Source organism: Bactrocera neohumeralis, chromosome 2, assembly GCF_024586455.1.
Source record: "Bactrocera neohumeralis isolate Rockhampton chromosome 2, APGP_CSIRO_Bneo_wtdbg2-racon-allhic-juicebox.fasta_v2, whole genome shotgun sequence".
Taxonomy (NCBI): Eukaryota; Metazoa; Arthropoda; class Insecta; order Diptera; family Tephritidae; genus Bactrocera; species Bactrocera neohumeralis.
The window spans coordinates 1,505,283-1,532,389 of NC_065919.1; the positions used below are offsets into that span (position 1 = coordinate 1,505,283).

Below are 27,107 nucleotides of genomic sequence, written 5' to 3' on the forward strand. Positions count from 1 at the left end.
CAAAGCTAACCAGCCGCCTGTAATTTTATGTTCGCTATTCGTTATCAAGTACAGGTACAAATTAGTGTTGATCTGTCATAGGCGGGCTTGAGTGGAGTGCGTGGCTGCCAGATGGAGGGTAGTGGGTTGAGAACCCCGAACGGCGAATGTAAAAAATTTGTATGTAGGCACATATTCGATAAGCGATTAAAGATTCGAAAGTGGTTTTAAAGTGAAGAACTCTTCAAGAAGATAAAAAATAGTTTAATACTTCGTTCATTTCAGTGACAAAAGCGAGCCTTCAATGCTAAGCAGCAATACTGTATACATATGTATGTATATTAGAAATACATTTACTTATGTACTTAATTTCAATGAAAATACAATAATTGTTTCAAAGTATCTTCCCAGCGACTCCCTTTTCAAGATTCTTTTCACCTATCACCATGCGTGTGTTTGGTTAAGTCGCAATGTTCCATGTTTAGGGGTACGAAAGTCATGGCTCTCGTTGACGGTGTGTTTAATATTTATTTATTTAATACTTTATTTGTGTTTAATGCAAATGATTGCTGAAATGTGCCGGCCGCCATTATTTCAGCCACATTAATTCAGATGATTCGCTCATTAGGGGTTAGTCAAGCGTTGAACTAATTTGGCGAAAATAGAGTACATGTGCAGCTACACAAATGTAGACCTACGATTTGGGTGCAAAGCAAGAAATATGTTAAATACCGAACTGAAATTGAAAAAATATTGCGCACTGTTGATTTAGCGAACGAATGCGGATAATTGAATTGCTGATATGCCAGACCCCGAACTGAGGGGCATACGTACTGACGGTTGTGCCCGAGTATGTGCGCACTTTTTTGCTGCTGGAGTTTTTCACTTACTTTTTATAAGGCGATTTCTCCACTCTACTGTCGGCGATTAGAAAGAAAAACTGGTCACCCTAATGGCTCGCTAAAACAGCCGCTCGAATACTAACACACCCGTATGTAGGCACATGCAGGTAAACAACAGACGAATTGCAATTAATTGCATAGAATCAGTAATCGATTGTAACATTGTTGCTGTTGTTGAAGAAAGTCTTCAATACATATGTACATACATAGTATAAGTCATTGCACATTGCAACTACAATTTGATTACTTACATACATACAAACATACGGACGTACGTACATCATCTTAAAGCTTTAGCATTGATTGTTTGCGTTTACGCGCTAAAACGATTTATCGCTCATTAAGTGAACTCTAAACCGGTCTTCGCGAATTCTAAGTAATCCCAGAGCTTTGTTTTTACTTAGACAAATAGCTTCGAACGCATTGGTGGATGTCTCATTTGCATACAGCTTTCAGTGCTAAATGATGATTGATTAGTGAGAAATAGTGATCGCAATATCCTTTATCGATTGTTTGGTTCTAAAATTTTTAACATTCGAAGTCTTGATAACATTTAATTGAATGAAATTGTTTTGAAGTTATCGTTATCTCGACAATGTTCATCAACACTAAGCGACTCTTCTTGTCAAAAGATAAAGCAATTTGGTTGAATACGCTGCAGTAAAGCAACAACAAAAGCCTATTTTTCCAAATTGAATGAGCTTTCAATTTGTCAATACAATTTTCTATTCTGATTGCCGTTTGTCAATTTTTTTTGTCGCTTAATCACCATTGAAAGTCGAGTAACGGCATGCTATCTGATAGATTAATATAGCTCTGTTCACATATAATGTGCCTGGAATAAAACCAGGCAAAAATATTTCACAATCTCAAACTGTCATAAAACCTTGGCTGGATAAGACGGATTAAATCTAAGCTACATTGGATCTAAACGCTGATTGCAAACAGGTTAAAGTGAACGCTTCCCACAAGCATTCCTTCGAATACTTTTAATAAAATCTGATTACAATAGGTATCTCACCTGTTTGTGTAATGCGAGATTCTCCCGCAGCTCCCAGTTTCCAGCGGCGATTGAAGCAACTCAAGGCACTTCAATACTTGTTCTGAGCCTTCTAAGAATTCCGCTGTGACTTACATATGTATAGTTCGTGTGCCTGTGTATAAATGTACATTTGTATGTGCATATATAAATGATTTCGAGTGAGAACTGTTGAGCCGACACTTGGGAGATATGCATGGCCATTGGGTTGGCGGAGGCGGGGAGCGCGCTGTTATTCTCTTTAAATAAAAATTCATTTGAATTTACTTTCTGATGCAGTGCAGACGTGTAATTGCTGTGATTATAATCAAAAACAATAGCAAACAGAGAACTTAAAATAAAATGCAATAAAAACAATTAAGAATTTTGTTTACCAAAAAAAAAAGTACAAAAAAAAAATCGAGATAAAATAACAGCAAACAAAAAACGAAGTTAAACAACAACAAATTATGTGTTGTGATGAGATATCATCTGCTGTGTTGTAGGTATGCAAAAAATGCTTAGTATATGGTTTTTCTCGCTGAGTGCAGCACCGAAAAGTACAGTTTGATAATAAATAAATTAAAATAATTGCATATCATGTCGTAAGTTTGGAATTATAACTATGTGATGTAGGCGTAATAAAAATTTAATAATTAGAAACTTATAATGCTGACAGATCCTATACAGAATCTGCATAAGCTTTCCAAGTTTCTCTGAAATAACGCAAGTTTGAAATTAAAAGTAATGTGTTTTACATAAAAGCAGCTCGACAGCTAACCAGAAGAGCATCTCAGCGATTTCAATTCAGTGATAACACTTGCGGTTGCTCGTGCAAGTATGGCATACAATAATTGTTGTTATAATTAGGGCTTGAGCAATCGCAAGCGCGGTTTTCACATTTAAAGCGTAAACAAAAAGTTAATGAGTTATTGATTGAGCTTTTGAGTTTTAATTGGCCACATACTTACATACATACATATATATAAATACGTATGCCTACTGCAGGCGACGCTCAACTTTTTAGCACATGTTTTATTTCAAGCTACACTTAAAGCTGATTACCCACTGCAGGGCTGTGAGCAATACATATTAGTATTGCTGTAAAAAGACGTTTAATTTGATTTTGCTAATAATTGATAATACCGAATCAAAATCGATTCTTTGGCGAGTCTTATAATATAGTGTTCTTTTGTTTTCCAACTCTAGAAGACCTAGCGTACTCAGGCATTCTTTATTGTGTTTGGAACGAAACAAAATTTTGCAAATTCGTTGATTTATATATGTACTAAATGTATGTGTGCTAAATGCTAATTGAAAATCGTTTTTATTATTGCTAATCTAGCATCTTCAAAACCCGTTTTAAGTATTTCGATTAGGAAATTTATAGATGTAATGTTCGAAATTTAGCAGCTTTCGCTTTGCTCAGTCAGTACCTCAAGTATTGCGTCGTGTTTAATTAACACATTTCATGCAAGTCGATAACCTAATTTTATCGACATGGTTGACCTTCACAAAAGAGAAAAAATATTCATGACAGACAGAGAGATGACTTCCTACCTACAAACGCTTCGGTGAACAATCATAAGAAATTGTGAAAATATTTTAAGATTGGTCTTGTGACTAACACTACCTCAATGGCGTTTTCTTCATTTAAAGAATGACTTCAACATTTAGGCATTGGTTGATGTATGCCAATATAACTCTTGAATAAAGTCTTCATGTTTTGGCTTAAAGCGGATGTTGAGTTCCTATTTACATATATCGACTGCAGCGGTTTTGTTCTGCTTGCAAAGAGAATTAGGTGTTATTCAAAATTGTATTTAAAGTTAACTGAATGGCGTTGTTTTCAATTTAATGCTAAAGGAGAAAATAATATTATCACAGGAATATTTCCGCATGACATGAGGTCATTTATAATGCCCTTATGTAAGTTAAAGAAGTCTGAATATTTAACGATAAAAAAATGTTTTTATACGAGTATTGGCAGCTTATTTTCGAATCAATACAAGTGTTTCAAAACGGCTCAACACCTCTTGCCAAAAAAAAATTATCGGCGGAATTATCGCTATTTGGTCAAATTCGTATTATCACTCGCTAAAAATTTCTACTTGTAAATGAATTAAAAAACATTAAATTATTGCAAATATTCTTAGATGTCACAGCAACAAATTGACAACTATTTAGTACATGAATGAGTGAAAAGTTTACCAATTTGCCATTACGTCAATAAGCAGGCGGGTCAACATTACTACCTGCTACTGAGTTTATAGTTCTCATGTAAGTATCGATGGCTTAACGAAATAAAGGCAGCCGTACGTTTAAGCACTGACTGGGAAGCCTGTTGGGCAGTGACGCTCTCATGCATTGTTTGTTGTTTGATATTCGTCTTATTTTTACACATACATATGTACATATGGCATACATACATATATGTACACATGCGTGCTTGTTGAGTGTTTGTTTGTTGATTTGCGTGTCACTAGCACGACATGCCAAGCAACAAGCTGAAAAAGCACGCAAAACGCTAAGAGCTGTTCCGCCTCACCACCTCTCTGCTAAATGCTAATTAAATAGCGAGGAAGTTTAGAGATGACAGCTAAGCCGAGACAATAAAAAAGTATATAAATAATATAATAATTAAATTCACAACAACTACCTAACTGCAATTGTATTTATGTCTGTAGATAACTGCAGGAGTGAAACAACAACAAAGGAAGTAAATCCAAGTGACAAATTGCTATATTTTCCATTTATTCAGTTTTCTTTCATGAGAAACGACTATTAAGAAGTGTAATGATATATTTCCACACATATACAGTTGTATATACATACATAAGTACAAATGTGTTTGTCTATTTTTTGCGCTTGCCTTTACATAAGTAACACTCTCTACACGTACATATGTATGTACAAGCAAGTGCAAGCAATTAACTTGCAAAAATCACCGCTGAAAATAAACTGAATTAAATGAATTGATAAAACTAAAAAAAAAACAACAAAAAAATTCCGCCATGTTCATGCGAACGTTTACACATAAAAAGGAAGCTGCAATTATGAATAAACCGGCAAGTCTGTGTATATATGTGTATGTGTGTGCATCTGAACAAGTTTCCAACAATGGTTGGCGATATTTCGGTGGCAAAGTCGCGGGCTTTGCGCACTAACACACACACACATATCTTTACCCATATTTGTTTGTATTGTTTTTGTGAGTAAAATCCTCTGTTGCAAGCAAGGAATTGCCAACAATTCTTGTTGTTGGTTATTTAAACGTAAAACCGCGAGGCAAGTTTCAGTGGCAATTCGACTGTTCGATTTGCTTTTACGACTCGATTTCTTCGCAATTAAATACAGTTACTACCACCACACACACACATACACATGTATCACACACCAGATGCCGATTGCTACACATTTCTATTTTTAAACCACAGCCAGCGGCAATAATTGCCGGCGCCACAACTTGTGGTTGCCGTTGTTGTTGTTGTTGCAATTTGGAAGCTTGCAACGCCCAAATAACATTTGCAAGATGCAAGATACACTACATTTTCGCCAAGTTAGCCGACTATCGCGTTTCGCTTGGTCGAAGTACAAACTTACGGTAGATTTACTGTTATGTTTACAAACAAAGCCATTTGCTCTTACCATACTTAAATACATATATGGGTGTGTATGGGAGTGTGCGTTGAAATGTGTGAAGTGTGCGAGTGCACGCCTGTTGCTTCTGTTAGGCATCAGCAGAGCTCTCAACTAATCTCGACTAATTAAGATAAATTTCAGTGCGTCATGATTAATGAACAGTGGATTGACGATTTGTGAAAAGTCAAAGTAAGACTTTTAATTTGGTTGTTTTTCTTAGCAATGCCATTTACAAGATTGTTTTAGCAAATAGTTTTCAAAATACGAAAGGAAAGAGAAATCTGAAAATAGTAAACAGAAGTGATGAAAAACAACCGATAGAAAAATTGGCCACAAATGACTCAAGAAACAAGCGGCCGATGTCGCATAAATCGCCCCTTCCTCTCAACTGTCCCTTACAAGTAATTTTTACAGGCTTTACTTCAATAGATCAAAAGTAATATAATATAGGGTAATACAAAGAATTCTCTCGGCCGCAGCTGGAGTTTATTTTCCGATACATAAATTAGATATTCACACGTGAATCGACTTGACTCGCCAACTCAAGCCAGCCTCGCACCCCTCGCACCCCTTGTACCTATTACCACTCTATTTCACTTTTGAATGAGAAAAAAAATTAATTTGATTTTCCTGGGACGGGTATTTAAATTTCTGCAAATTAGTGATACTTTTTTTGTATTGAAATCAATATTGGTGTATGACTTTAATGCCATTAACCTTTGATAATCTTTAATACTAGATTGAAAATAGATCACCATCAAAATTTTATGGATTGATTTTTAATTCTTCTAATTTCGCTGCCCTTAATCTAACAGATACTAATTTAAACGCATTTCCAATTTTTCTATCTTCTAGAAATCCGAATTGGTGGCGCAGGCGCACCACGTTGGAACGATGCCTGGTATTGATCAGTATTATTGCGTTGATCGCAGTGGTTGGTCTTGTGATTGGGCTGGTTTCTGTTATACTTTCAAATCATTTGACGGAAGGTGAGTGAAACGAAGCATGTTTTTGTCTGTAGCTAAAAAAATAAATTTCGGAAATTATATATAATTACATTAAGTAAGTGTTTTGAAATTTTAACAATTGCTCCATTCCGATAGAACTCAAGGCATCTACCAACCCACCAGAGGCGCTGCAAGGCTCCACTCGTACCACTGATAATGAGGTCTTTATGCCACCACAGAAACTACCAAAGGATGATGTCTGCCTCTCAGCCGAATGCATACACACTTCGTCAGCGGTGCTGAGCAAAATGAAGCCAGAAATCGAACCTTGCGATGATTTCTATCAATTTGTCTGCGGTACTTATATTGAGGAGAATTTAATACCCGATGACAAGGATTCGTTGAATACGTTCTCTTTGATCTCGGATAAATTACATGAACAGTTGAAGGAGATTATTGTCGAAGAACGGCCAACCACAGAGCCCAAACACTACCAGCTGCCGAACGCGCTGTATAAGGCGTGCATGAACAAATGTGAGTTCCTGTAGTTCTTATAATTTTAGAGTTTAACTTCAATTCAATTTCGCTAACCACAGCACTGATTGAGGAGCTGGATGCCAAGCCCATTGCGGACATTGCCAAAAAACTCGGCGGCTGGCCGGTAATTGAGGGCGACTCATGGAACGCAGACAACAGCTGGTCTTGGCAGGAAACTGTAAAGAAATTCCGTAGGATGGGCTTCAGCATGGACTACATCATCGACTTTTCAGTCAGTGTGGATCTGAAGAACAGTACAACGCGTATTATTGATGTGAGTTGGTTTAGTTTCTTTGTGGTGGTTGCAGTTTGCTTTACTTCTCATTTCTTCCTTGCCGTTACAGTTTGATCAATCCGCTATTGGCTTGAGCCGCGAATATCTTGTCAAAGGCTTCAACGAGACATTGGTGAGCTCCTACTATGACTATATGGTCGATATGGCTGTGCTTTTTGGTGCTGATAAGGAAGCAGCGAAGCGTGAGTTGCGGGAATCTCTCGATTTCGAGATTGCTTTGGCCAATGTGAGTTCACTTCACGCAAAGTAAAGAAAGTTTAACTAAATTGTTTGACCATTAGATTTCCTGGCCAGCTGAGAAGCGCCGCAACACCAACGATCTCTACAACATACGCACATTGAAGCAGCTGCAAGAAGCTTATCCTTACGTGCAGTGGGTGGACTACACCAACGCATTGCTGCCGGACAAAATTAAAGTGGACGAGGATGAGCCAGTGAATCTTTCAGTGCCCAGTTTCTTTGAAGAGTTAGGCCCACTATTGGAGAGTACACCAAATCGTGTGATTGCGAACTACATGATGTGGCGTATACACGCCTTTTCGATCGTTTTCCTCTCGGAGCAATTCCGCAAGCGTCAACTGCAATACGCGACTGCTTTGTCGGGTCGCCAGGAGCAAGAGGCGCGTTGGAAGGAGTGTGTGGATATTGCAAGTGGCAGGTAGGTGGTTGTTTAGAAAGTTGATTTGGAAAATATTTGAGAAAATAGTTGTCCCCCAGTAGAACCATGTCGTTTTGAGTTATGGCATTTGCTGAATTGGCTGCAAATCCTTCACGTAGCATAGATTCTTTTGGCTGCACTTAATTAATTGTGTATGCATTTCCGCAATGGCATGTAAATTCCCCTGCAAATGTTAAATTGATTGTTATCTTTATCCATTGATGTTAATTGCTGTTGTAGTAAAAATATTGGCTTGTTTCCTCAGGAAAAGTGTGCGCTCCATGCATTTGCATAGTTCAAATTCATTTAGACTGAAAATTTTACATGAATATGTTAATATATAAGTATATGTTTTATCTCTGCTTTTTTACAGCTATGATGAAGAGGGCGAAGATGAAGTAGAAGGGTACTAAGTTCAATAGATTTATTTAATTTTACTTACTTTTGTTTCAGTTGATTTGATTTGATTTGATTTACACCACTTTTCAGTTGAGTTTTGTGTTGTGGCTTAACTAGTTCTTCACAATTTGTTTTTGGTAACACATGCATTCATTTAGTACCTTGCACTAGTAGCACACTATTCGAAGGTTGGAAAATTGATGCCTTGAAGCCAATTAGTATTCAGAAAATAAGAAACTGTGAACTAAACCCACTTATCACATTGGCATTGGGAGATAAAACTAAAAAATTACTTTGTTGTTCGAAGATCCTCTTGGTTTTTACTGGCCACGTTGGCCCGTTCATCCTCTCTGATATTGATAAACTATGTGATGTTTCGCTAATTAATAAGTGTGCTGATAGCGTTTCCCTAAGGTTCGAACTCTTTTGGAAATCCCTTCGCGGTGGAAAACTTTCTTAATTATTGTGAGTTGTTTTCGTTTACTGCTTGAAACCGTTTTTTTATAATTTACAAAATAATCGATGAGTCTGGAACATTCCGACAAAGCTGTTCTATTATAACGTACATGAAATGTGGCTCTATTCAAGTTCAAGATAAAAATGACTGAAATTAGATGATTTGGAGATGGACATGGAAATATTTTTTAAGTGTGTTATTAACATTAGTTATTACTTATTTCCTTGGATACTTTTATTCACTTACCTCTTCCCTTATTAAATAATTGAGACTTTAGTTATGAGCAATTCAGATTGCATTTCCATGATGCATGCCCGTTTGTGTTTGCTTTATTTTGATTCAGTTGCTTTCTTGCAATAATTTGTTTGCCATACTTAAGAATATATTGAAGAACATACGTCCGTTTCTACTTTCAACCTTTCAGCGAATTACGCGAAGTCGAATATGAAGTTGAAGGGTACAGAGTTTAATCGATACGCTTTTTGCTCTTTTATATTGCTTTGCTATCTTTTGCCTATATTCAAAATATTCATAAGGTTTGAATGATGCATCGCTTAGACATTAACATTTTGCAGACGATCTTTTCAATTTTCTCGCTGCTGTTTAAGTATGTCTAATTGTACAGTTACACTCTCACATGAGGTTCACACTCATTTAAATCTAAATCGAAATTGTTTATGTTGAGACATCGCCACTGCTCAAAAACAAAAATTTATTTGAAAACCAAAAATAATTTAAAGTGCTCCACTAATAACGTTTGCTTTAAATTAAGGATAGTAATGACCTTATGTATTTTTGTATATGATTTTATGTATATGCTACCAGCAAGTCCTTGGGCGCTTTTCTTTGATTGCGGAAACATTCAGAGTTTGGCTTTGGTATTTCAAGCATTTCCACGCTGCTTGTTTCTCAAGCGAATTTTTCTGAAGCTAAGCTTATTAAAATTATAGTTCTTATGTTGCTTAACTCGTTAAAATTTATGCACTAGCTTTTGCACTTTTTGCTTCATCGGCTTTTGCAAGGTGTTTTTATGTCACAAACTAACCTGCGCACATCCTTACGATCCCTTCATTTTAGAACACAGAACATGCTCAGTATAAGAAATTAAAAATTGAAACATTTAGTTTTATTAATCTATTTATACATATTTTTTGATTTACGTAATTAAAAATTAATCCAGAATGATGTATTATTCTTTTTTATGTCCATTTCATAAAACATTTGAACAACGTGCTTGTGGTCACATCGCTACTCATCGTACACACATCGTTATACTTGAACGTTCCACAACGTTGCTCATAAAACATTGCTCACAAATCGTTATTATGTGATCATAATTATGTTCGATTAACATAACTCACATCACACCATGCCTCCCCTTTCCCACTCGTGTCTCCATGTGTTAACCATTTGTTGAACCTTTTGCGCCGATTATTTGTCGACATTGTGCTCACATCGTTCACTCCTTCATATTTGGGGGATGTAGCTTGGCCATTGCCGTCGGTTCGCTATATGTGCGTAAGCATTTCAAGCAAGACTCCAAGGCTATAGCATTGGACATGGTACACCAAATTCGCGGAGTCTTCGACAATATACTCAGCGAGGTCGACTGGATGGATGAGGCTACCAAGAAGGAGGCTAAGAAGAAGTTATATGCCATGACCACACACATTGGCTATCCCGACGAGATGTTGGATAATTCGAAATTGGAGGAATACTACCGCAATTTGGATATTGACTCCAACAAGTACTTTGAGTCCTTCCTGAACATGAATGTCTTCGGCACAGATTATTCGTTCAATAAGCTGCGCTTGCCGGTGAACAAGACAGATTGGATGCGTCACGCACGTCCAGCGGTTGTGAATGCCTACTACTCATCGATCGAGAACAGCATACGTAAGCTCTCGTCGCCCTAGTGCTGTAAGAGGTATCACTATGTCGTGGCTAAATTTGTGTTTTCGTTTTTTTAGAATTCCCTGCTGGTATTCTGCAAGGTCACTTCTTCCATGCTGCCCGCCCCAAGTACATGAATTATGGTGCTATCGGTTTCGTTATTGGCCATGAGATTACGCACGGCTTCGATGATCAAGGACGTCGTTTTGACTTGCAGGGCAACTTGTTGGACTGGTGGGCAGAGGATACGCAGAAAGCCTATTTGGACAAGGCAAAGTGTATTATTGAACAGTATGCAAATTTCACGGACGGACAAACTGGTTTGCATGTAAGTAAATGAAAACAAAAAAATTGCGTAAAATCATCTATCAATAAAGACAGTTTCTATTATATGTGAGAGATGACTGAGTGCGATCCATTTCCATTAATTTTCATATAAGTTTCAAATGGATAATAGATTAATACTCCACATATATCTTTATTTCCAGTTGAATGGCGTAAATACGCAAGGTGAGAATATTGCCGACAATGGTGGCGTGAAAGAATCCTATCGAGCTTATCGCCAGTGGGCGGAACAGAATGGTCCCGAGCCGAAATTACCCGGTTTGGACTACACTCCCGAGCAGATGTTCTGGATCTCTGCCGGTCAGACGTGGTGCGCCAAATACCGCAAAGGTGCGTATTTCAAATTGAATTTTAGATGAAATTACTATTTTTTCTTCACACTAAATTTTATTTTCAGAAACTCTTAAAATGCGCATCACAACCGGCGTTCACTCGCCTTCGCAATTCCGCGTCATGGGCACATTCAGCAACATGAAGGACTTTGCGCGCGACTTCAATTGCCCCGAAGGATCCCGAATGAACCCCGTGCAGAAGTGCGAAGTGTGGTAAGGAATGGTAGAAGAGCGCTGATAATGTGACATAAACGCACACACTCACACACACGCACACTGGCAGCAGCAATGATGCGAACCTTTTGCATTGAAATTTTTGGTGTTGTTTTTTATATTCCAATAAGAAAAAAGAAATATGTAAAATTTGTTTAATTTATGTATTTGTATGTATTTAGCTTTTAGTTACAATTTGCTTTATTTTTGAAGCTAAATTCCTTTAATGTAGTGAATTTCGTGCATTTCGAAGCTACTTTTCGATTTCTACACAAAAACAACAAAGTTGTCAATGTATTACATTCGTTATGTAATTGAATAATATACCTAGTTAATCACTTTATGTATGTATTTACTCATTTGTATGTGAAATGGCGTACGCTTGTTTCAGTGAAAAAATCGAAAAAAGATTTTTGAAATCACAACATTTCAAACTAAAAAAATTGAAATTTGCGTACTTGTTAATTTATAAGATGTAAAAAAAATTTAATAAAATTAAACACAAAAATTTAAACGAACTCTATTTGGTCTACGAAGAATTCGGAATTTATATCATTAGGCTCGTATCAGGGTTTATATTCGGCTAAGAACTGAAACTATGTGGCAAGTTTTTTTATGCTTGCGTTACAATAAGAAAACCAATTGACCCGCAGATCCGTTTGATAAGTTTGTCTAAATTCCTTGCATGAGCTTCTGAGCTTGAGTTGGCTTTGGTACACTTCTGGTATAAGACTATCTTTCAGTCATACGCTGCTCCATTTCATTTGACAATTTTTACTTCTGCAGCTGTTAGAAAAGTTTCTCCATTGAAGTCCAGATCCTGATGTGGCATAAAGTAGTACTAATGGTAAAGGTATTTCGTCTGTAATGATAAAGGTATATTGTCTTGAGGCACGGGACAACTGTGATTCTTTATTATAATCACATGCAAATCACACTCTTCCCATATTGACTTAGAATATTGTTTCAATAAACTCCCTAGTCGTGATCACCAGCAATGACACGGATTCCGGAATGAGAGTCCGAGGGTCTACTTGCAATATTGACATGGTTGAACCAGTACTTGGTCGAGGGTTTTAGTTGTTCAACAGTAGCATAATGTATTGGCCGGCTGTTGACTTAGATTCCCTGAGGTATTCAATCCAAATCAAACCAAGATCAGCGAAACGTGCCCATTCTCACATCAGATTTAGTTCATCCAATGTTCTGTTATTCTTAAGTCTGTTGGGCATTACAAAGGTTTTATAAACAGCCTCTGGGAGGAGGTGAGAAAGACGTCCTTAAAAGGCTTCTCTGGCATCTACACTAAGCCGGCTATCAACAGAATGTCCTTTAATTAAATTTACCGCTAAACAGCCGCTAGGAAAGGAACAGCTGTGGCTTGTTTATCTTCACTCTCAACTCCGATTCCATTCTATGTATGCGAGGAACATACATTGTTTCGGCGGCAGTGCGCAGACTCCAATAATTATGACATTTCGTTTGACAGCGGCAACGAAAGTATTAGATAATAATGAAAGCAACTACCATCAACAACAGAGCAACGAAAAGAGACGCTGGCAAAACAAAAAGTGTGCAATCGCAATAGAAGCTGCAACAGAAGTCAAGAGAATAGCAAAATATATTATGTGGTCAGTGAAAAATTTGTGCGCAAAATTGAAAATTAAATGCAGCTAATTAAATCGAATAATCAGAGCGAAATTTGGTGCAAACAATATTCTTAGCAATACCCATAACAACAGCGGTGCAAATAGCCGTAATAACGGTCGCAGCATATTCAGCGGACGTGGGCATTGTGTGGTGTGGACAATGAGCGGCAGCGGTGGCGGAGGCGGAGGCGGCGGCGGCAACGGACGTCTAGCGGCAGCGCAGTCGTTGCAAAATGAGCACGCCGAAGCGCTACTGGTGCAACTTAATGAGTTCCGTAAAAATGAGCAGGTAAAGTGTGTCATAAGTGTGGCAGAGAGGGGTGGATGGAAGCCTTATTAGCCGCTTGGTTAATTGACTGCCACGCCTTCATTCACAACTTTCGATAAAAATCTTAATTATTTTTAACTGAATTTTTCCAGTACACGGATGTTTGCTTGATTTGTGATGATCTGCGCATTAAGGCCCATCGGAATATACTCGCCGCTGCAAGTCCCTACTTTCAGGCGATGTTTGGCGGCAACTTTCCGGAGAGCTCACAGAGCGAAGTTCACATACACGACATGGAACCCCGTTGTCTAGAATTGGCGGTGGACTTCATCTACACCGGTCACTTGGACAATTATGTTGACTGTGTGCAACAGTTGCTGGAGACGGCGGCCTTTCTGCAGCTGGAGCATTTGATGGACTTGTGTACGGAGTATATGTGCGCGCAGCTAGACGCTGATAATTGTCTGGGTTTTAAGCATTTTGCAGGTGGCTCAAATGGCCAAGTTATACAACAGATTTTTATATAAGGGTTTTCGCTTTCAGAGAAGCAAAATAATTTCACGCTACTGGATTCGGCTTGCCAATACATTATTACACATTTCAAAGAGGTAGTGCAGAGTGAGGAGTTCTTGGATATGACCTTCTTAGAGGTAAGTGCGCTTGCTTGATAACACTGCAGTCATGACTGAATTTTTACTTATACAGCTCAGTAATATATTGGCTAACGATGCCCTTTACGTTCATTCCGACGACGCAGTGCTCTGTGGCTTGACACGTTGGGCTGAACATCGACCCACAGAGCGCACTGCAATTTTAGCACCATTGCTGCGCTACATACATCCAGCTTGCGTAACGGCTGATGTGGCACGCTCACTGCCCATTCTCAAGCAGAGCGTGGATAGTCAGAGTTGGCTGCATGACGTGCTGCACAGTGCCGACAGCATGGAGTGGCATATCTTTGTGTTGGACAAAATGGGCCGAAAACCGGATCTGCAACGCTTTAATATGGCATTCGACGAGGCGACGCAGTTGCAGCCATTGCCACGTCCAGCTTTCGCCGTCAGTTTGACGGCGCACAAGAATATTTTATACGCTCAAGGTGGCAGTGTGGGCCGCAGCACACGCGAGAGTTTTTACTACAACATCTATCGCGATCAGTGGCATGAGCTGCATCCGTTGCTGATGGAGCGTTCGCACCACCGGTCGGTCATATTGAATGGCTGTTTGTATGCGCTCGGCGGCAACACATTGCAAGGTGCCACCTGTTCAGTGGAGTGTTTGAATTTGGTCACAAATAAAGCGACCTTTCGGGAGAATATGCTGGCGAAACGGAACGCAATGGGCGCGGTAGTGTGTGGTTAGTGGTATGTATAAATATATGTAATTTTGTCTTATATTTAATTCCTTACGCAGATAATACACTCTATGTGATGGGTGGTGAGACCGACCATCGTTCTCTTTACTCGGTAGAGCGCTATGATCCACGCGTGGGTCAGTGGCAAGAGATGCCCGCCATGCGTGAGGTCAACAGCTATTGTTCGAGCGCGGCCATCGGTTCGCACATCTATTGCTGTGAGGGTCTAGGCAGCTGTATGGAACGCTTTGACTTGCGCGCCAACCGCTGGGATGTGATCAACTTCTGGGAGGAGCGCGAGTTTTATGAAATATTTGTCGTGAACAATAAGCTGTATAGTGTTTCCGGTGAGGCCATAGCACGCTACGACGATATGGAGAACAAATGGCTATGCGAGTTTAAATTCGATGAATCACGAGAATGGGATACAGCTACAGGCTTGCAGATGGGTAACTATCTGCGGCTCTAAAGTTGCAGAAAATCGGTTTTAACAGTTACAAAATGATGGTAGTGGGGACTAAGTCTCCTTCATCATCGGAGTATTATTTGAGTTTGTTGACGACAGTTCCAAAGGGATATATAAATATTGGTATCGGTTTTGTTTATCACATTTGAATAGGATGAAATGATTTTGAAGTCTTCGCAAAATCGAATTAGTATTAAATTCCTATTCTTCATAAAATCGTAAACTTAATAACACATAATATGATATACATACATAGGTATTTGACTAAACTTCGTTAAGATTTTCTTCTAGGAAGCAGTCCATATCCCCCTCTTTGGAAGTTTTGAAGTTATGCCACCTATTAGAGCTATTTATTTCGTTTACTCAGCTATGTATATTCGCATGCACATATGTATATAATATATACCTATATATTATTTAGACGAAAGCCCATCTAACAAAAAACTGATTCGTCTCTTTAGTCGAGGTTGAAATTTTAGCAATTAAAGGAAAATAGTTTTCTTAACATTTTTCGGGTTTACACTCTTCAAGAGTTCTGATATACATAAATTTATATTTTTTTAATTTATGATATTATCTTTGTACATTCATCATATATAATTTGAGAGCTTTTGAAGCTAAAGATTTTGCCAACATGGCGTATGAGTGATTTGATTACTGTCTTGTGTGTCGCCTCTTAGCCCAAGCAGCCTTTCCAAAAGCACTTGGGTTGGAAGAGCTGATGCAGATGGAAGGAGGTCGCAATATATCAAAGGTCGCAGGGTATACCTCTAATTTAATCTAATGTTCATGATATAAGCATAGTAGAATTAAATTATTTGAATGAATTTTGAAATGAATAATGACAAAAGTGAATGTTCTGTAACTTTAAGGATTTGAACTTGAAAAATATATCTTTTAACGTTACATAAAATCTAAAAATTTTGCCTCTTCATTAAATATAGGTGTGTATATGGAACTTTTTTCATTTAGTTTTTGCCTTAAGGGTGTTAAAGTTCGAAATACCACAAACAAAAATTGTTCGGTTCTACGTTTTTTGTAAGCTCGAAGAACACTTCGCAATATTGGCTCCATAGTTTATTTAAAAAGGCTCCTGAAAGTAGGCCATAACATTTTTTATAAGGTCAAACATGCGACAACTGATCTAATTCCAATAGACTCATTTTCGTTAGCAACATGTTTCAAAAAATATGTTGCCCAACATTGCCTACAAGAGATTTTTACTATACCAGTGTGACACTTTTTTTCGCTTTTTCGATAGTTTATGTATTCAAAAAATATCCTGTGAAATCGGCAAGGTCGTATCTTGAATAGTTTTTGAATGGCATTGTTCTAAACAGCGACCGCTCAGAGGTGCAAACATATATAAGTGAAACTTTAAACGCGCTTTTCTCGAAACGACATTTTTCAAAATTGCTGACATTAAAAAAACGATAATTTTTTTCGTAAAAAACGATTTTTTTTCAAAATTATTATTATTAGAAAATATATTTAAGTTTAATAAACGTTTGGAATTTTTTTGTTTCAGCTACTCATTCGACAGGAATCATGCCAGCAGTTGAGGCACTTTTTTCGGCACTTCCACCGACAGCACATAACTCCATTATTTTTCAATATTAAAAAAAAAAAAAAATTTAATATAGCTAAAATTATACTTTATTACGTCCTTAGAACGTCGAAACATTCAATCTAGTACTTTCTTTAAAAAAAATTCACGAAAACCGCCTAATTTTTCATGCGTCACACTGGTGTAGCCCCTTAAATAAAACAAAAGTTAAGTGAGAAATTTCATTGATCCAAACATCTTTTTTTCATATACAATACATAGATTTTGAAAATATTTATTCTAATAAAATCTGCAAAAGAATTTCAACGATTTTTTTTTTAAATTTAAATATAATTATTGGCTACATTTTTACAGAAAAAGATACAAAAATAAACATTGAAAGCTTAAAAAATCTTAGAAAAGTGTATGTCCATACATATATAAAGCAAGGAGTATTATATTCATCAAATGTTGCTAGTAAAACTTGATATATCCTACCAAACTTGCCTTTTTCAAATTTTTTTTTAATTTTTTTAATTTCATGAAACCATATTTTTGCGATATACAATACATCTGTATGAATTAAATATTTAAATTTTTTTGTTTGGCCTCTGAACTTGCTGCTTAATACGTTTTCGAAATGCCAGCGTAGTATGTATGTATGTAAGCAAATTTTCGTATAAAACTTATCTCAATTAAAGAATTTTTTATTTGGTCAATTTATGAAAACTTGGTGCTTATTTAAATTGTTATATAAGTATGTTAATGTAATAATATTTTTCATCTACGTAAGTTAAGGTATTTCAAGGTACATTCAACTCATTTCAGTAATTTTATTTAAAATGCTAATATTGTCCAAAATAAAAAGCATAAAAAATAAAGAAATACGTTTTTATCCACGACTTGCTGAAAGCACGAAAACAACGCTGGAAATTTTTTTTTTTTTGATTTTAGTGTTTTTATTATTTTTATTGGTTGCACATAAAAACTATAAATAAATATATTCAGCGAAAAAAATATTTACACAAAAGTCACTAAACCTAATGTACATATGTATAGCAGAGTAAATAAGATGTGTATGTATGTATATGCATAGAATTAGCATGTAATTTTTCGAATTACACAAGGTTAAATAAGTTGCTTAAATACAAAGTGACAATTTAATGTTCTCCTTTTTATCGTAAAATTAATGCAAGAAATAAGTTTTTAATTAATATATGTTACAATATCGATAAAAACCAAACAAGCCATACACTTGTTAATTTTCATTATTTTTTTTAGTATATTCAGCGGAAAGAGATGCTCAATGCTTTATTTATAATAGTTTTCACATTTCGATATTCTTTGCCAATTGACTTGTTCAACTTTATTTTGGATTTTCGCGCTTTAAGCACTTAGTTTAGCCCTTAAAACCGTTTCCTACTTTTATTCAACATTTATTAACAATCAAAGTTTTCAAATTCAACATTCATTTAGAGCGTAAAGATTTGCCATAAAGAGCCATAATATGTCTGCTTAAATTTGTAGATTTTTTGTTGCTTTTAGCACGATTATTAACATTAACGAATATGCTGTGTGTATATTTACTATGACAGTCGGTGCTGTATGTGTGTACGGCTGTAAGCATTCATACGCACATATGTATGTGTGTGTATTCAATTTGTGTGTTTTAATTAGTTAAATTTTTCAACTAGTTTTTTTTTGATTTCAACATTTAATAGTTTTGATATTGTATACTGACAGTTGCCAGCGCGTACCGATCGCGATGGACATTTGATAGTCGAAATAAAAGTATTAGCAAAAGTCTTAACAATTCATAGCTGCACATTTGTATAGATATGCTTGTGTATATATGTATATGTATATATCTATTGCGTTATACACAAATTATTGTAGAATTGGTTACTTCAGATTCCAGTTTTGTTTTCATTTCAGTTTGTTTCATAAGCATTTAGCGTAAGGTTTTAATACATCCATACATTTATGATACTAAATATGTTGTAAAATTCATTTAATGTAAACTTTGAAAATATCGTTACTTTTAAAAATTGTAAATTTTAACAGTAAAATGTGTCTATATTAACATGATAATTATTCCACATTCAATAATTTTTCATAATTCCAGCTTGAACACAGTGTTTTTTGATTTGCATGCCGGTTGTGGAGTTTTTGCTCCAATTCTCTATGGATTTTGCATTAACGGCTATTTATATATGTGTGTATGTATGTGTTTCTCTACAACTCCGCACAAAGATGGCAGCTGATCACTACAAGCATGAACCAACCTCACGATTCACGATTTCCACTACTCGGCTAAGCAGCTTTCACATTCTCCTCTAAGTCCCTCTGGACGCCCTCAGACGCAGCTGAATTTGATGCCATCATCGCTGGAGTAACAATTTTGGCAGTGTAATTTGTGGTTGCGCACGCGCACATCCGTTCCGTTCAGGCCGTCGCCGAGCTGCACGTGACACACGCAACACTTGAAGCAATTGATGTGGTAGAAGAGCAGCAGCGATTCGATGATCATGGCGGCGCCGCGTCCTGTTTCATGCGGGAAATTAAAAAAGTTATTGTTATAAAGATATTACAACTGGAAGGTGATAGAAGTGTTTTGTTGTTTGTGAGTTGTTTTTAGTAATCTCTTCAACTATTAATGAAGCAAAGGGCTCTTCTATATTATTTCTATCTGAACTTGATTTGCTTCTTGTAATTTGTTGTTTATATATATATATAATCTTTATAATATATTAAAACAATTTATCTTGCAAATGTCATGTGCGGCTTAGCAATTTTTCCCATAATTATTGAGCTTGAGTGGTTCTGAGCTCGTAGAAAACGTGCGAATAATACCACAACTTTATTAACAAAAAATAAAAGAAAACTCTTAAAACGTCTCTCAAAAACTTGTATGGATCCGCTTAACACTGCTCGTTTAAAGTTCCCGGGTACGAAGTGCGCTAACGTTAGACTCGTTAGAACTACGCATGACGCAAATCTTCGCGAAACCTTGACTCGAAAGGGTATATTTTGAAGGCAATAATAAAAATTGAGTATTTTTATTGATAAAGCTTGAGCCATATTTGTTCAGATGATAATTTCTGGAAGCTTTAAAATGCGCTAAACTAATCCATACATAAAATGTTCGCCAGAGATCAGAGTGTGTATTTCTAAATCGTATTTGAACATACATGTATTTTATTCGACGTCAATATTACACCCAAACTATATATTTTAGAGCTTTGTGCACGTGCCGACAACTTGATTCCGTGCAGCCGGTGGCGTCTGCGTTTTGCGGAAAGGCATGTAAGGAAAATATTTAAATTGAAATTCAAATAATGGTCAATAAGCATAAAAATCACTTAAAGTGTTATTAATAGCGATAAATATTTAACTAACTAATGGCGGTGACAAAATAATAGAAAAACACTAAATTCATAAATAACATGTAACGTTTAAAATTGGAATTAAAAATATTTGAGGAGCAACCAAAATTACTTAAAATTCAGCGATACTAGGGCATTGGAAGTAATGTTGAGGGATAATTCATTACACAATATGAGAAATGTTCAACCACACAGCGCCAACCAAATAATTTCTAAAGTTGTGATTCGAACAGTGAAACAATAATGCCAACTATGAGCATGCTCCGTCCAACTAACTTTGATAACTTTGATTTTCATTACTTTTAAGGAATTTCAAATGTAAACACTCACAACCAACGTAGTAGCAAATTTTACCTAATTCATCACCACAATGTGAACACTTCTTCTTGCCACTGACACTCAACACTTTGTCCTGTTGCTGCTGCTGCGGCTGTGGGTGCTGATGAGCCGGCGAAGCGTTCACATTGACTTGTGGTGGCATTGCGGTCAGCGTCGAGCCGCTGAGAAGTCGTTGATGTGTAGGCGTTGCAGATTGGGACATCTGCTGCTGCTGCTGTTGGTGCTGGTGCTGGTGCTGGAAGTATGTGGAGGCCGCATGAAGCGGACTCTTCTCCAAAGCAGCACTTTGGTTGTTGTAGTTGTCAAATCTAAGAGAAGAATGGTTTGTCGAATTAGAATTTTTATAGATAGTTTCATTAGTAGAGACTCACCTCTTCCGTTCACCGATACCCTTGCTCTGCACACGCTCCGTTAGCGTTTGTATAATGGAATCTGGCAGCGGTTTGCCATTGCTGTTGGAGCTCGTTGAAGACTTCATGCCACAGACAGCGCTGCCATTTTGTTGATGTACCGGTGTTGTGGCCGTCGAACCACCGCGTCGGTGCTGCTCTGCGATGCGTCTTTGTTCGGCTTCTTGCACGAGCCAGTGGTTATTGTAGGCGTGATAAGGTTCCGGCATGGATTTGCGTTTTTGCTGGTACGCCGAAAGCCAAGCTGGATCATTGGCTAGATTCGTGTCATATGATTTGCGTTGTTGCACTTGCACCCAGCCGTCCGTGTACTTGGGTTTAGGTGTGGCGCTGAGCGCATGCAGCGTGTTTCGCGACATGTTGCCCGGTAATGCGGCGTGTCCATTTGGTATGGCTGGCATTGTGGTATGAACTCCGCTAATGCTGTTGTTGCTGCCGCTGCTGTTGCTCAGATTTTGTGTTGATTGGTGTTGGTATTGATGATTGTTGGGGTAGGCCGAGTGACCACGTGGTGCCGCTGTTGGTGTGGCTATTTTCACCAGCGAGCCACCGAAAGCCTGAGCATTCAAGGCATGCCGCGATGCCATAAAGTCCTCGGTGCCGTTGACGGTCAGCGCATTGGCTGAAGTGGCCACTTGCATGGCACGCATCGGTTTTGTTGGTGGCATGGGAGGCAGCGTATGCCGTTTGGAGAACTCTTGCAGGTCGGACATGGACTTGCGGTAGTCAATGTCCACCTGATAGTACTGCTGTTCTAGATTTGGTACATTTGCATAGATCTGCTGTGTTGGTTGCGCAGCCAATAGTGGTGTGCCAAATTGTTGCTGTGTCGTTTGTTGCATATTATGCGCGGCAATGGCATATTGAGGCACTGCCGTTTGGTAGGCTACAGTCGGGCCGCCATTCGGAATTGGCAGACCACCGGCGAGCGACATACTCACGCCATTTAGGTCTTGTAGTGAACGCCGATTGGCGGACATTAGCATTTTGGCGCCATGTTGCAGCTCACGACGTGCCATATTTTCACGCAGCATCAAGTTCTCGCGCTGGCGCTTCAACTCTTCCTGTTCCAGCTGCAGCAGCTCGCGTTCTACACGCAGAACTTCTTCTTGTTCCCGTATTTTCTCCTCGATGGAGAGCATTTTGGCATTGGCGGTGGCGGTGGCCTCTGTCAGTGACTTTGTGGCGGCAGCAGCAACAGTGGCGGACTCAGTCCATGATTCGGCTGAGTTGCCCTTTACTGTTTGTAACAGTGGTGTCTGTGCGGCCGTCAGAAGCGACTCATTCTGGTAGATTAGCTCGTTGGTTTTGAGGCTATGTGGTGGTGTATCAATTTGTCGATCGTTCTCCTCCGATGAGTTCGTGTAATGTTCACTGCTCTGACGTGAATGATTCTCAGAAACGCCCGAATCGCGACTCTCACCTGTTGATGGTAAATATTTTAATATTTTCGCTTTGAAGATCTATAAAAAGCTTTCATCACTTACCTGTGTCTGAACTATCGCACAAACCTGCCTTCAGGTACAATTGTTTTTCCAAACGTCGTTCTTCCTGCAACAGCTGCGCCATATCTGGTGGCGGTGCCACTGTCAGTTCCAAATAAGTTTCCTCATCATCCAAGTTTGTGGTGTCAATGCCCAAGAAACTCGAACGTTTATTGCGCAACTCTTTTTTGATGCGTTTCGTCGAGTTCATGCGTTTGATGGGCGGCGAAGGATGGTCGGTAGCCAAACCGCTGACATGAGGCAAACGCGATGAAATTGTTTCGTAGGTGTTGTCCGATGACCACGTGTCTGTGTTATCGATGCTGTCCACATCGTCAAAAGGTGGCGGACTCTCGACTGGCGGCGGCGGTGGCTTCTCTTTCGGCGGTTCCAGCTTGAAGCCGCCAGTAAGTGCGGCTCCAGTACCACTAGCTAATGTGGAGTTCTCCAAGCCAGTGTAGAACACCTCGATATTCTCGTAAAGCGGCACAGGGCGTAAATGTTTAGGGGCATCGTAGTACGGCTCGCTTGATTTGGGCACCTGATAGTAGGGTTCATGTTCTACCAGCGTCGTTGCGTTGTTGGTCAAGGTTTGCGCATCAACTGCTGCGGGTTTGCTGATTGTGGAAAAATTTTCAGAGTTTGATGTTGGTGAGTTTATTTCAGTTTCTTGTGTTGTTGCTGCTGTTGTTGTTGTGATATTTTGAAAATCGTCTGCTGGTGCAATTTGTGTTGATGTTGCGGCAGCACTGGCGTTTTCACTGGCTCTGAGTGAATCGCCTGGTGCTGCCTCTATTAAACTTGCTGTTGTTGTTGTTGCTTTTATGCCGGCGGCTGCTGTGATAGGTGTAGCATTAGCGTAAGCGTTGGTTATTTCAATAAAAGTATTGTCAAGATTTCTTTTGTTGTTGTTATCGCTAGAGCTAAAGCTACCGCTGCTATTGTTATTGCTGTTGTTAGTCAATACATTACTTAGCGAATTATTGGCAAACGAATTCTGAAATTCGTTATTACTACTATTGTTGTTATTTATTTGATTCATTTGCTTGTGAATATTATTATTGCTTATGTTGTTGTTGTCATTCAACATGCTCGCTGCAATGTTTCGCTTCGCTTCAACATCTACTTGTCGCGTAGATGCTGCCGAGATATTCTCGTAAATGGGTTCTTGCGAGATGAGCGCCTCGCGCAACTCCTCCGTTCTGCCGTCAACATCATCACTTACGTCATTATCGTTATTATCATCGTCATTGTCAGTGTTCATAGCATTTGTATTTGCATCAAAACGTTGTTGTTGTTGCTGCTGCTTACTTTTGCGTTCCTTCTCTTCGTCGGTTTTGTTCGAAGTATCCTTTGCACATAGTAATCCCTCATTATTATTGTTGTTGCTGTTGTTGTTTGTTATTGTTGTTTCTACATTCATTGTGGACATTGTGGCCGTCGCTATTGTTGTTGCTTGTTTTGTTGTTGTTATTGTACGGTTACTTGCATTGGTGTTGGATGATTTGGTTGTCGTTTTTATTGTTGCTGTATCATTTAAGGTGAATGTGGTCTCTTTGTCAATTGCTTCCAGCGCCAATTCAAGAGCTTCGTTGATCTGCGGCCCAAAAGTTGTATGTTTTTGTTGTGTTTTTCGCGGAGTTTATGTTTGATATAATTTTGCAGCAATTTCATTAAAATTTGTATTTATTGTTTTTGTGTTTATTTGTTATTGTTACCAACATCAACAATTTATAATTCATAATTCATATTCATAGACATTTTAACAATTTGTTTTTGTGAATTTCAATCGCAATTTAATAGTTTGAGACAAATTAGCCAGCAGTCAACAAGCACATGAGTACAAACGTGTATATGAAAAAGACGAAATCATGAGATCAATGTTAGTTAGTCTAATACATGTTTGTTTTCCATTAATTTATTCAGCAAATTAAGAAACTTAAATTAAATTATTGCAATTATTATCGCAACCAGGTCATCATGCGGCCATTAATGGGTTAATGTTGCATGCAAAAAACCAAAATAAATTAACTAGTGTGTTTGTATAAAATAAGCCTTGAATTAGCAGTTATGGACGAACAAATACATAGTTGTATGAATAGTTTGCAGGGTAAATTCAACAAAAAGCGACAAAAAATAATGCAAAAGTAAAAATAAAAAGTTGGGCATGAGTTGTTGTTCCAATTGGCATGCGAATGCTTATGAGCACATATTTCATTCAAGCAAAAATATATAATATATACATATATTTACAAACATACATATATGTATGTAGGTCTGTATCTACATATGTCGACGCCAAATCAATATGGAAATTTACACTTTAAATCAAAGCGGCTGCAACGTGAATGGAAAATATTAGAATAATATGTACAGAGTAGAAAAAGAGTGTGAAAACAGATAAACACCAAGAAGTGCGTAAAGATGCATACAATGAAATAAATATAAACAGTGGAGAGAAAGAGAAAAGCTTCGCTTCAAATGTAATTAAGAATTTTCAAACTAAATTTGCTTACATATAACATAATGAAAATTTGTAATAGATAAAATTCACGTTGGATGAGAAAAAGGGTACAATTTTTATTTCGTTTATTAATATATCAAGCAAGGTCGTGAGATACACAACCGATAAATTAAAAGAATGTACTATATATATGATGATGTTGATAAATTAAATTAAATGAAATTATGTTTCTGAGTCAGCGAGAATAAATGCCAAATCGACGAAGACATAACCAACTGATAATGCTCTGTTTCACTCAAATATACCATACTTATAAGCAATCCTCTTTCAAATACCTAAAAATATGATTCCGAAATATTGTAAATGCTTTGAGCGTGCTCTGCAAAATATCATGATTTCGAATTGAGCTGTTATTATTGTACTTGTGGCTGCAGTTATATGGTTCATTCATTATCAACTACTTCCCATCAAGTTAGAGTGCTCGAATTGCTCCGAAGACTTACAACTGACAAGTATAACCGCATATCCTATGATTGTTAGAGACATGTCAATGACATATATTATGCAGCTATTTACAACTCAGAGAACTGTCACCAAAATTTTCTAAGAAGTACTGTTTGAGGCAATTTAACCCTAACCTAATAGCTTAAAATGCTTCATCAAAATATGCACGGCTGGTATCGCGAGCGTCATCGAGGTATTCGCTTGATTCTGACCATTTTTTTTCTTTTTAATTTCCTCCACTTTTGCAGCACAGTGTAATTATTATTGCATTTTGTTTGTAGATTAAATTGATTTAGGTAACTGAGATTAGTTTCTCAAAATCACCATTTAATAGATTTGCTTACAAATCTAAGATTTTGCAAATTTTTGCTGTGTGTAAAACTCCGGTGCACTTCAAGTACATACAAACAAATTTGTTATTACTACATAGTGTAAGAAGAGCTACTTCGCATTCGTTTGTCCAGTTTACATTATAAAACGTTCCAATTAGTAGAGACTTAGTTTTACCGTTGCTTTTGTTGCTGGCAACGGGTCACATAAGTTCAATTAAATGCTAAGATTAAATCAATACTGCAGAGTGCGCAAATGGGAAAGCTTTTAATCAATCAAAATATTTACCTCCGAATAACGGTATGTACTTTTGTAGCACTCTTATGTAAGCATATAGGGTACATACCCATGTACAAATGCAATTTCGCATGTATAAGCAATACAGATGAAATACATACATAAACACTTCGCCCGTCTATCATTTCCTTGATTTTGTTGCTGGGAGGTTTTCTCCGGACGGTATCCGAGGTGCGTTCGCTTTTTTATGAGATAAAATTAGGGTTTGTGCCTTAATTTCTGGGTGAAAGATAGATTTGTGGTGTTGTGAATTCTGTTTTTTGCGTTTTAAGTTGTTGTCCCTTTAGTTCTTGACATTCATTTAGCGATTATGTCACTATAATCCGGCTGAGATGAGGTTACTCATGAATATCAACATAAAATCGTTATCTTGGCAGTTTCACTATACAATCATTCGTTGGTCACAATGGCTGGCTTCCTTACTTACTATCGGAATCTAAATGATTTCATCGTTTAAATTTTATTGCATTTAGCGAACAGATTGTAAGTTTCATAGAATTTTTATTTAATTCAACATCGTTATCGTGTTCACGATAAGAGCAATAAATAAGAAACCAGTATAAATTTTTAAATGAAAAGTTCTTAATACCTCGGTATCTACTTGTACATATTGTGCGAATAGGTTTGTATCAGCATGTGAGAAACGGTTGGTGCCTTTCTTTTAACTAATTACATTTGATGAATTTCCGAAAAGACATAATAAACACATTTATCACAGTATATTAGGTTTTACGGTAAACAGAAGAGGTTTGGGTGGAGGCTAAGCTCCTCCAGAAGTCATAGTGAATACAATAATATTTCTACAGTTAAAGATAGAACGAAAAACATTAATTTAAACGAGGTTAGGATTCCTTAAACAATCTATCTTTTTTCGAAAATTATTGATCTATAATGTGAAGGTCTGTCTAAAAGGCGGTGTAGTTACTGATCCTCGTCTATTGTAATTGCTAATAAAAATCCTTAGTACAGTTTAGGGCCATTAAAAAACTTAAT

General features: G+C 37.5%; 3 protein-coding genes and 1 long non-coding RNA gene across 16 annotated transcripts in view; 2 read left to right on the plus strand and 2 right to left on the minus strand.

Moving 5' to 3' along the window:
* LOC126767772 (neprilysin-2) overlaps window positions 1–12,131 on the plus strand; it is a 30,281-nt gene extending 18,150 nt beyond the window's left edge. For 2 of the 5 annotated variants that reach the window (XM_050485397.1, XM_050485398.1), the window contains exons 3-12: window positions 6,397–6,530; window positions 6,645–7,022; window positions 7,085–7,299; window positions 7,370–7,546; window positions 7,602–7,978; window positions 8,352–8,384; window positions 10,321–10,730; window positions 10,805–11,055; window positions 11,216–11,402; window positions 11,470–12,131. In XM_050485397.1, coding sequence (XP_050341354.1) covers window positions 6,397–6,530; window positions 6,645–7,022; window positions 7,085–7,299; window positions 7,370–7,546; window positions 7,602–7,978; window positions 8,352–8,384; window positions 10,321–10,730; window positions 10,805–11,055; window positions 11,216–11,402; window positions 11,470–11,621 — 2,314 coding nt within the window. In that variant the 3' untranslated portion in view covers window positions 11,622–12,131. Of the gene's footprint in view, window positions 1–2,195; window positions 2,406–2,484; window positions 2,505–6,396; window positions 6,531–6,644; window positions 7,023–7,084; window positions 7,300–7,369; window positions 7,547–7,601; window positions 7,979–8,351; window positions 8,385–10,320; window positions 10,731–10,804; window positions 11,056–11,215; window positions 11,403–11,469 lie in introns of those variants that run through there. The other 3 variants (XM_050485396.1, XM_050485399.1, XM_050485400.1) reach the window with 3 other exon arrangements.
* LOC126767777 (uncharacterized) lies at window positions 11,957–12,750 on the minus strand. Its single transcript, XR_007669158.1, has 2 exons — window positions 12,543–12,750; window positions 11,957–12,479 (listed from the first exon to the last, which is right to left on the minus strand). It is a non-coding gene; the product is annotated as an uncharacterized LOC126767777 (long non-coding RNA).
* Window positions 12,751–13,118: 368 nt separating this feature from the next.
* On the plus strand, window positions 13,119–16,275 carry LOC126750883 (kelch-like protein 2). The gene is made up of 5 exons (XM_050460654.1): window positions 13,119–13,555; window positions 13,687–14,020; window positions 14,078–14,184; window positions 14,240–14,891; window positions 14,948–16,275. The coding sequence occupies exons 1-5, from the start codon at window positions 13,427–13,429 to the stop codon at window positions 15,355–15,357; spliced, it is 1,632 nt and encodes a 543-aa protein (XP_050316611.1). The 5' UTR covers window positions 13,119–13,426; the 3' UTR covers window positions 15,358–16,275.
* Window positions 16,276–19,118: 2,843 nt separating this feature from the next.
* The window catches only part of LOC126750882 (uncharacterized), a 124,397-nt gene continuing 116,408 nt past the window's right edge, over window positions 19,119–27,107 (minus strand). For 7 of the 9 annotated variants that reach the window (XM_050460653.1, XM_050460649.1, XM_050460652.1 and 4 more), the window contains 4 exons: window positions 22,523–24,116; window positions 20,997–22,458; window positions 20,641–20,933; window positions 19,119–19,444 (listed from right to left, as the gene is read on the minus strand). In XM_050460653.1, the coding sequence (XP_050316610.1) occupies window positions 19,257–19,444; window positions 20,641–20,933; window positions 20,997–22,458; window positions 22,523–24,116 (3,537 nt within the window). In that variant the 3' untranslated portion in view covers window positions 19,119–19,256. Of the gene's footprint in view, window positions 19,445–20,091; window positions 20,186–20,616; window positions 20,934–20,996; window positions 22,459–22,522; window positions 24,117–27,107 lie in introns of all 9 variants that reach the window. The other 2 variants (XM_050460650.1, XM_050460651.1) reach the window with 2 other exon arrangements.

Coding starts and splice junctions, on each gene's coding strand:
- LOC126750883 (XM_050460654.1), top strand. CDS start 13,427: ATGAGCGGCAGCGGTGGCGGAGGCGGAGGCGGCGGCGGCAACGGACGT. Junction 14,021..14,077: donor GGGTTTTAAGCATTTTGCAG/GTGGCTCAAATG, acceptor TTTCGCTTTCAG/AGAAGCAAAATAATTTCACG. Junction 14,185..14,239: donor TGGATATGACCTTCTTAGAG/GTAAGTGCGCTT, acceptor TTACTTATACAG/CTCAGTAATATATTGGCTAA.